This window comes from Acanthochromis polyacanthus, chromosome 17 (genome assembly GCF_021347895.1).
Source record: "Acanthochromis polyacanthus isolate Apoly-LR-REF ecotype Palm Island chromosome 17, KAUST_Apoly_ChrSc, whole genome shotgun sequence".
NCBI lineage: Eukaryota > Metazoa > Chordata > Actinopteri > Pomacentridae > Acanthochromis > Acanthochromis polyacanthus.
The window spans coordinates 10,736,523-10,746,848 of NC_067129.1; the positions used below are offsets into that span (position 1 = coordinate 10,736,523).

At 41.4% G+C, this 10,326-nt stretch overlaps 1 protein-coding gene across 1 annotated transcript in view; it reads right to left on the reverse strand.

Annotated features, from left to right (window-relative positions):
• trpc4a (transient receptor potential cation channel, subfamily C, member 4a) overlaps positions 1-4,826 on the reverse strand; it is a 28,714-nt gene extending 23,888 nt beyond the window's left edge. The window contains exons 1-2 of the mRNA XM_022209988.2: positions 4,479-4,826; positions 1,176-1,405 (exon numbers count right to left, since the gene is read on the reverse strand). Of these exons, the coding sequence (XP_022065680.2) occupies positions 1,176-1,334 (159 nt within the window). The 5' untranslated portion in view covers positions 1,335-1,405; positions 4,479-4,826. The remainder of the gene's footprint in view (positions 1-1,175; positions 1,406-4,478) is intronic.
• Between the last annotated feature and the right edge of the window lie 5,500 nt (positions 4,827-10,326).

Here is a 10,326-nt window from a genome sequence, read left to right on the forward strand (position 1 = left end):
TATCCACCAACAATTCGTGTCTACTACAGGTCTGACACTTGTAAATGTAAATCAATGTGCCACATGCTATTGGAAAGGAACTTTTATGGCTGCATGTTGGCCATAAATCTTCCCATTCTTTCTGAATCAATCAAACAGGGCTAAGGCTGTAAAGATTCACTCAAACGAAAATCAATTTTATTCCTCGTTGTCATGACATGTTGTGTTGTTGCTAGAAGACATATCACGAGAGAAATAAGCAGTCAGTAGCTGAGCATTTCTAATTTGGAACTAGAGTCTGCTGCGGCGGCGTACGGTTGCGGTGTCAGAGCCTGCACACCAATTAAAAGGCATCTCAGTCGACACATAGACTGGATGCTGTGCTCGATATGCATCCATTTCAACCACAAACACATCATGGGTGTAACATCAAGACATATCAAGAGATGATGCAATACGAAATCTATCAAATGAACAGTGAATACCATGAATATCCCCGCTGTCAGTAGGTATAATTTGCTGGTATCATTTTTTTTCTCTGTGGCATTTTTATCTCGTCAGCAACAACCCAGAAACACTGATTGCTCTGATGGATCCATGGCTTCTTTAAAGTGATGGCTCCATTTAAGAGACATGCTTGCTCATTTCTTGCTGCCCTGGCTGACAGAAAATGATCCCACCGGGTCTCAAAAACATGGATTAACAGGATTTTGTAGGTAACAAACTTAAGGAATGGGACTTCTTGGATCACCATTTTTCTTTAAAACTGAATTTTAGCTTGAACATGTAAGATTAAATCCCTCCAAAATTAGAACTTGCCATTCTGTAACTTAGAGTAGTCTGACAGTGTCTTGAGCAGAGTTGTAGGTGAGCTGGGATGCTCGAGCTGCAGTATGATGAGGTGGACGGGTTGCCAGAGATAAAGGCAGGGACTAATTTGAATCCTCAGATCTGCACACAATAAAGGCAGCAATATAGAGATGCAGTTAAGCGATTTTAAGGGATTATTTTCATGGTTAAAAAAAAAAATCTTACTTTGACGATCAGAGATGAGTTTTTAGGGGTTTAATCAGTCACGGCAGGAAACTTTCATATCCACCCATTCATACAACCACAGCTTCATGTAGCTGCATTAATTCATCCATTCATTAGTCAATTTATTCAGTGCTCCCATGCATTAAAAAATGCAAACACACCTCCAGAGCTTGTTTGACACTGGCATAGTCCCCCTTCTCCACCGCTCCGAGGTAGGCTTTCTCCAAAGGTGACAGCTCCGACTCGGCCCGCACAATTCTCAGCGGGATGCGGTCCCGGTATGAGGAGCTGTCAGTCCGCCGGTAGTACAGCTGTGACATCTCCCTGGGCTTCAGCTTACAGGCACCCTGCTAATACCGCTACAGCTGCTGCCAGGCTGAAGGACTTCACACTAGAAGGGACAGGAACAAAGGTGTTAAAAAGCAGGGTAAACTTGTTGGTATTGACCTTCATATGTAAGAAAAAATGAGAAACAGAGGAAGCAGAGGTGGGGACAGAGGAGAAAGGGCTATAAACAATGACAGAGACAATTCCTGTGTTCATAATCTGATACTTTTCCAAGCACCACAAAATTACATCTTTACCTGCAGACGGGAGGAGAACTGGAATGAGAAAAAGACTTTCACCAAATTTTAAACTCAAACTAAATTAAACCTCAGCCCAAACTGCTGCTATGTCACTCAGTCCGCAATTGACACAGCATTATGTAACTCTTATGTAAATTTTTTTGCGGTGAGTGGTGTGTTTTGTTGACCTTGCAGCGTTTAGAGAAGTGCTTTTGATGTACAAGAGCTCAGAATTACAGGTCATGCAAACATGCTAAGCCACTACATAATAAACTTACATAAAAAACATGAACCCATGTTTCACCTGAATCACCATGATACAGAACATCAGGCATGAAGTGTTGCATCTGGGCCGATTTTTTAAACTCTTGCATTAATGATTCTTTCAACTGATGCTGTCAGTGATACTTAATAGTTGATTAACAGCATGTAAAGAGTCAATCTAAAGTTTTTTTCTTTGCAATTGGACAGGAGTAGGATCTTCCCATGTGATCCCCAAATACAGTGTAAGACATGAACATGAATAGAAGATGAGGAAGATGCAAAAAAAATAGCATCCATATGAAAAGCCTCTTCTAAAAACGTACTAATCCTTAAACTGGATCGGAATCTCCTCAGACTGAAGCTTTCTTGAGAGCCACCAGTGAACAGATGCCCAATACAGTAACCTTTTCTTGATGTTCTTTTGAGTATTTAAACCATCAGGGACACAGAGAATGAGAAAACAACAGGTGCAGGAGATGGAGAGAGTGAATAATAAAGCAGGTGAGTAAAATAAAACAACATAAAATGGAAACTGGTACATGTTACCAGATATTAAAAAGAAGAGAGATCAAGTAGTAATTGCCTAATGCTCCCCTCTTTCTCTACTCTCTGTCTCAGGACAACTCATTACTGTCTCGATCCAAGAAATAATGAGTGGACTCACAGCAGCCCAATTAGTTCAAGACAACAAGAGGAAAACCAGCAAATTTCCTTCATAAATATGTGTAAAAATATGCATGTCGTGGGCAAAGCGCTGGATCCTAAAATAGCACACTTAAAGGAGCAGTTCAATTTTGGGACGCACGTTTTTGGGCATAGTTGCATACTACGATATCTACACTGCGGTTTATCGGTTTTCCCTTGCTTCTAGCTCTGATGCTAAGCTAAGCTAATTAGCTGTTAGTGATAGCTTCAAAATTACTGACAGACACGAGTGTAGTACTTCTTACATAACCCTCAGCAAGAACGCAAATAAACGTATCTCCAAAAATAACAACGTATTCCTTGAATTACATTAACACGGTGCATTTATGCGTTGTTAGTTGTAGGTAATAATGTGAAGGTATAGGGTTTGAACTAGAAATCCCAGTGTTCCCACAGCCTGCAGGAGCCGGAGTGTAAGATTTCTAAAATGCAGGCTAATAATAAAACAATTCATGCTTAGTTGGTGTTCCTTAGCAACATTTTTTTTTCAAATTATACCACCTGTCATCTTCTCTTATAGTTAAGGTGCCACTTTACTGCTAACAAAGTGCTCCCAGGGCTTTCTAATTTTTCACCATGGAAGAAAAGAACCTAAAAGAAAAGCCTAACCACCATAAGTCACCATGGAAGAAAAGAAGGATTTGCTCACTAGGGAAGAAGCATTTCTGCTGCAGCTTTTCATACCTCATTTGAGATCCTGGGCATTAGTTTGAAATTGCTGTGGCCATTTGTGGAGCAATTTCACTGTAAATAAAAATATATATATATATCTCACAGGCCACAGAAGGAGACTGTTATTCAGTAAAAAGAAGATATCCAATGCAGGAAGCGATAATGATGGATACCAATATTACATAGAATTTTGCATGTCTTTAACAATAAAAGCCACACTACATGGATACTGTCTTGCAAAAGCATAAAAATCATAAAATGATGATTTCAATCAACTCCTTTTAAAACCTAAAAAACTCAGAATGCATTCAATTCTGTTCAGAGACTCATTTTCTCCCGAATTTCACAATTACTTCTGACACTGTAGCTATGATTTTGGTTGTCACTGTTCCACTAAAGGCTATAAACGCTTACATCCGAGTATGTTTTAGTGAATTTTTGGCAGATGTCACACACTGTATTTATTTGGGTGATGCCACCTCAGCCAGATATATGTTTTGCACTTTACTTTGCATATAATGTTGTCTAACTTGCAACAGAAATTGAAAAAATTCTGCTGCTACAATGGTGAATCCGCTATGCCGAAACACTATACCAAGAGGATATGTGGATCTTCTGCTGATATGTGTGCGTGCAAATATTCAAACACACACACACACACAACCAACTGTGACTGGGCTTTCTCCTAGTAATCCCACAAATCAATGCATGATTTAGAGGTCAAAAATGCGAGTCTTAGCAAGAGTAAAGAGTAACAGCAGTGGTGTGGTGGGAGGGAATATGTGGAGCAAAACCTCTTTTATTCTGAAAGTTGCAGTGCTCAGATATCATTCCACTGATTAGATAATGTTTCCAGCAGACCATGCAGCACATTCAGACAAGCCTGCTACACGAGTAAAAGAATCAGAAAATTGTCAGCCTTCACTTCAAACATCTGTGTAAATTGGCAGACAGTACTTATATACACTCTGGTGTGACATTCTGACATTTTTTTATTTCTGTGTTTGTGCGCAAGAGACGTTCTCGGGGTGGCATGGAAAAAATAACACTGGTTGTAAATAAGAGGGGATTCTTCCTCATATTTGGTGGGGTCCTTCGCCATGCAAAAGCTGAGGGACAGTAAAAAGAGCCCAGTTACGCAGACCTGGAATCAGATTTTATCTTTAGAGCTTACTCTTGAATACCGAAAAGCTCAGTTTGGTCAAAATTTCAAAAATAAAAATAAAAATCAAGAACACCGGAGCGAAAAAAACTAACCTGTGGGATGTCGGGCATTGGAACTTCCTCAGGGAGATCAATGTTCTTCCTTCAGAAAACAGAATAAAAGCCATTTGCCTAAACTTCTTCAGTTCTGCATCCTCACAAACATCAAAACATCAGAGTGGATCTGCATGGAGCTCCTGCTTGTTAATGTGTTGGTGTCTTGGGGTGCCAGTCCGTCTTTTTCTGCTTTTTTTAGTCTAGTCTGCATTCTGTCCTCTCGGTTTTTGGAGACTTGGCAGTTCTCCTACTCTACATCCACATTCGGTTAGTTTTTCATCACGATTTCCATTCGGTCTTAACAGGAGCGAAAAAAAACGCAGACCGGCGCACACCGCATTCAGCTCACCGCGCAACAAATCCTGGAGACAGAAAATAAGCAACAGTGAAGTTTCCTCGGCGGATTACACCTGGTTCTGCAACGCCTCCAGTTTTCCCCCAGGGTGTATTTTCACCGCTGCTTTTGCCCACTCGACTTATCCACCTGTTGGGGGGTGACTGAGCGAAAAGCGGCGCCTCCAGAAATAAACGCAGAGCAGCCAGATGCCTGGCAGGCGGTCTGCGGCGCGCTGCGGCTGCAGACGGGTCGTGCGCACTTGGAGACGCATAGAGCACTGTGGCACTGCAAAAGGGAAGAAAATCATCTAAACAAGCAACTCAGCCAGACACCCAGCTTCGCTTCAAACGAATGAAAATCACTCTTAACATAGAGTTACTGCATAATCGCAATTTTTCACTTCTTGTCTGATAAATGACAGGGTTTTGGTTTGCTTTGGAAACCAGAGAAATTGTTGTAAAATTCACATCAGTGCTGGACATTTTTCATTAAACACGTTTAAAACTGAATGTAAGACAATTTTTCCTGCTACTCATAAGGCACAATATTTCACTTTAATGTGATGGGTATCCAATGAAATACAACATTAGAAAAAGAAAGACCACTGCTGACCACTGCCCATGTCAGGCATACTGAAGTGAAGAAACATAACTGACAGCAGCAGCTCACATCCTTTCTGCCTTCAGGCTATCTATCAGTGAGCTGGACATGCTGCACATGCTGCACATGCTTGGAGTTGGAGTCAGGCTTCCCACTGCAGCTTGTTGCCACGGTGATCACACTCCCAACACAAATCCTGACCTGACTCCATCTTGCACTTCCTCACTTTTAACCAATAAGTCAGCCTGTTTGGCTGACTTATGGGCGTGTTGACGTTGTAAATTCTTCCTAATAGTGTGTAATGCTGTTGAAAGTCCTCTGACATGTTTATAGAGTCTCCGGGCCAGACTCCTTCCTTGTGTGAGTCTTTGAGTGAGTTTATTTTGGCAGAACTTGCATTCAAACTGCACGTCCAGTCACCCTGACATTTCAGCATGAGGACACATCTTCAGAAATGGAGATTCTCTGATTAGTTCCTCCTTGTTGCTGTATTCCTGTAGATTGATGGGTTTGTGCTGCTTGTCCTTCCTTGTTTCCCGTTTCCTCTCATTTGCACATAATTCCAAGCTCTTTAACATTACTGAGTATGACTGTGTTGCCATCTAATGTGCAGTAATAAATGTTATGGTCAGTTTTACTGCATGATGCATGCTGACTTTAAACACATGCTAACTTATTCATCAAAGGAAAAAAAATCCTCTGTATTTGCACTTTCAGCAGCTTCGTGAAGAATTTCTTAATTAAAAATAATTTAAGGCGTCATGTCCCCAGTGCTGCGAGTTTCTTTGATGTACTCTATAGAGTGAAATTAAATGGCTACACTCGAGGGATTACAGGGATCCCTAAAACTACCACATGTAAACTTCCCCACAGCAACTCTCCATCGCTCTTGAGTCTGTCTGTTTTATCTAGGACATTCAGAATCATTACCATACATTAGTGTGACAAAGAACACCTGTCTTTAGTAGCATGGTCATCTGCCGCATCACAGTTCAATGACTTTATCAGCTAATTCAATCAAAGTAATTTAGGAATGCACGTATAACATGCAAAGCAGAAGAGGGCTGATCGCGACAGGGGAGGAGGAAATTGAATTGTATTGTAATAAATGGGGCATACTAGTGATGACACGTGGTTATTCTTATACAGATAAATTAAAAACATGATACTCAATCTTCAATTAAGTTAAGGGATTGTATTAGCAACACTCTACTAGTTGTGTTCTTTTCTTAGTTTTGATTTATGTTGGGCACATTAAGATAAGCTCCCTTACACAGCAGGGCATTTGTGTGGCTGGCAGGTCAGAAAACAGAAAATATTATTGATTCTAAATATAGTCCTGAAGCCAATTCTTCTCCCATAAAAGGGCATTTAAGGAGGGATTGATTGGAACAGACATTTATACAACATGTAATGCGATGTGGATTGAGGCAGCAAAAAAAGCAGAAGCTTCAGCTCGCCTCACTTACACTGATTTATTCACTTTTTTTTAAAGCTGCCTCATGACAGCAGACATTTCGGTAACATTTCTTGCACTAGTTGATTAAACTTTGCCTCAGGGGGGAACAAAGTCTGACTTCTGCCGCACAGGGATTTGGAGGCAAGGGGCTCCTCTTCTATTTTTATTCAAGAGTTGCCTGCTCATGGTGAATTCCCCTTATCAGAAATGCAGCGTTGTTGCGCCTGTTAATAAAAACATTACAGCAAATCGAAGAGTGGGTATGAAGGCTGTGTTATTGCCGTGGCTGATGGTAAGACTGTTGCGCAAACTATTCTGCTGCTGAGCCCTTTTTGGATGTTGACATAGAAATCACAGTGCTCCATTGTGAGCGAAGCAACTTTTCACACAAAAGGAAAATTTTTTTGCAGCTGCTCATTTATGAACAACTGGCGAGGAGCCTTGTAGTGAAGACTTCCACGAGTTTTACCAGGTGGCACAGTTATCACCAAGGTAAGAGGAGTCTCGGGAGAATGGAGGAGTCTGTTTCTGCAGCTACAAAGCAAACAGGCACCCTCTCTGTTTGTGAAATGTAACATGCAGTCTATCCTAACATAAGCATCCAGCTGGCAGTCACATCTCCACATGCAGCTTGCCCTCTGTTCGTCGTCCTCCTCTGTCGTCTCCCTTTTTCTTCTTCCTATCTCTCCCTCACACTCTCACACAGCCGCAGGTTAAGCCCACTTTTGTTGAAAGCCTGACAAAGAGCTGGACTGATCTGAGGTACATGTGTATTTCTGTTCCTTCAAATCTAAACTTGTGTTCCAACCCAGAGTTTCTCTTTCATCTCCATGGAAACGCAGCGCCGTCCTCATCCTGTCCCAAGCTTCTAAGAATACGCGGTCATCCTTTTCATGAAGTTGCACGACGGCATGCACGGAATCAGTTTTTGTCAACATCGTGTTTATGTAACTCGCAGGCTTTCATAACCCCATTTTCTCTTCCGGGTGCATCCGTGGGAGTTGAGCTATATTTTGTATCAGTGGCTCTTGGGGTTCCCTGAAGTTAGTGCGGCTCTCTTAGCTGTTTAAATCCCCACTATTCCTATGTTCTCTGAGAGGCTACAGTGTAATTAAAATTGATCTGTCGCCCCGTGTTCCCTGGAGATGCAGTGAGGCTGAGACTGCCGTCCAGACTCCCCAACACACGGTTCATATTTGGTACAGTCAGCGAAAAAAGTATTGAAAAGAAGATGAACATTACCTCCCTCAGCAATGTAGAGTGGAGGGCAGTGGTTAGATTTTTTAGTTCTTCATATTAAGTAGACATCCTGTCATTGCTGGATGATTGGACACTGTATTTTATTGTCCACTCTTACCTTTTTGCAAAACTCTTCACAAACTAGAGTCACAGGGGAAAAAATTCTCTGTAAAACAAATGTGCTTTGCCAAATAGATAGATTACTATTTCTGAAACAAATAACCTAGACTAAGGCTGCACTGTGACTTGGTGGTTAGCACTATCGCTCGCAGCTAGAAGATCCCTAATTTCCAGCCTGGGATCTTTCTGCATGGAGTTTGCATGCTCTCCCTGTGCATGCGTGGGTTTGCTCCAGGTTCTCCAGCTTCCTCCCACAGTCCATAAACATGCTGAGGTTAACTGATAATTCTAAATTGTTCGCAGGTCTGGATGTGAGTGTGCTTGTTTGTCTATGCAGCCCTGCAGTAGACTGTCCAGGATGTCCCCTTAAAGTGAAATTTTCAGCTGGGATAGGCTCCAGCCCCCATGCGACGCTAATGAGCATTAATCTATGTATGGACAATGGATGGAATGATTTCCTAGACTACTACAGAAAAACATGACTCATGGTCAAGATATGACAGTTTTAGTCTACAAAACATTGGCTGATGTACCGCAAAGATTGTTGCTACAAAGGTACTTCAAAAAGTAACAGCCTTACCCGGAATCAAGCGATGTAATTCCCACTTTGAGGCATGAATGTATATCAGTGTCTACAAAAACTCAAAGCTTGGAGCAGTCGTGCTGCTGTTCCAGGAAAATGTCCAGGTCCACACAGCATCAGGTGGGAGAGGCAGCCAAATGTGGCTTTGAATTGTTGTTCCATGAACCGTACTCACCCTGCACCATCTGACTTCTATCGTGTTTACCAAACTGAAATCCCACTTGCGTGGTTGGCATTTTCAGAGTGAAGATGAAGTCATGAATGCTGTTGAGGAGTATCTGGAGGCTCAACATGTCACCTTCTTTCACGAGGGGATAGCAAAGCTTGAACACTAGTGGTCCAATTAAAGAGACTATGCTGAAAATAATGCAAGAAAAGACACATTTTTGAGAGTACCATCATAGCTGTAATTAATATTTCTTGGATCCTTAGATACATTTTGGGAAGGTTAAAGTTGATGGTAGAGGTTGGTGTGCATTTTTTTATTTTTCTTGCTTAAAGGAAATGACAATATTTGGCGCTACATATCTTTTGAGTGATGAAGGTCTCCTCTTCAATATAAATACAGTCCAATGAATATAAATTCCAATGACTTTTGAAAGCTTTCCTGTGTAAGACACTTGAGTTCTACTGTATGAGAGATGCCAAGGAGACATAAACAGCTCTTCCAAAGAAGCCACAGCCTACAGAAATGGCTCATGCTGCTCAGCTATCACTCTCCAGACCCCAGAGAGAATAAACAGATTGTCTCAGAGTACGCACATGCCCTCTGTAAATACACCCTGTGCTACTGTGCGCCGACCCTGACCCTTCTGAAAGAGCAGCTTTGACTCGATCTGCCGAGGACATGACAGTCATCTGTCGTCATCTCTGTCTTAAGTAACAACACAATATTTCTTCCCTCACTTGTATGCGAGCACTAAACGTTACCAGAGCGCTATATGATTTCCGTTTGGTTTGTTTTTTAATGGGGCTTTTCAAAGACCACCACTGAAAAATGCTTTGTGGGTGATTAAACTCTGATAGTCGAGGGGCAGACAATGTGATCATTAACAACAACAAAGTTTTAATGTCTGAATTCTTTTATCGGTAATGGAAAAGCCTCTCTCTGGGCTGCTTTTTTGGTTTTGCAATAACCATATCATCAGGCCTCAAATGAAAGCAATTGCCCTGGAAATCTCACTAGTTTTCAAAACAACATAATACATTTATACTGTACCACTTCTTTCTTGAGCACTTCTCCCTTTATCTGTCACCCTCAGCTGTACTTTTGATTGGAACGGCACGCTGCTAAATTGAATGTCTGCTGTCTGCTTTGAAAGCTGCTTTGAAAAGGAAAAGTGGGTGTATTTTAACGTTGCTTAAACTTGCATTTCTATAAGCTAATCAGGTTCCAAGCCTTTCCTAGTTGACAGGAAAATAACTTAAGAATGATGAATAATAAAAGAGCAGCCTTTGCTCTCAAGAAACGTTTTGGCTTGTTTTTACACACTAAAGTGCAAAAGAG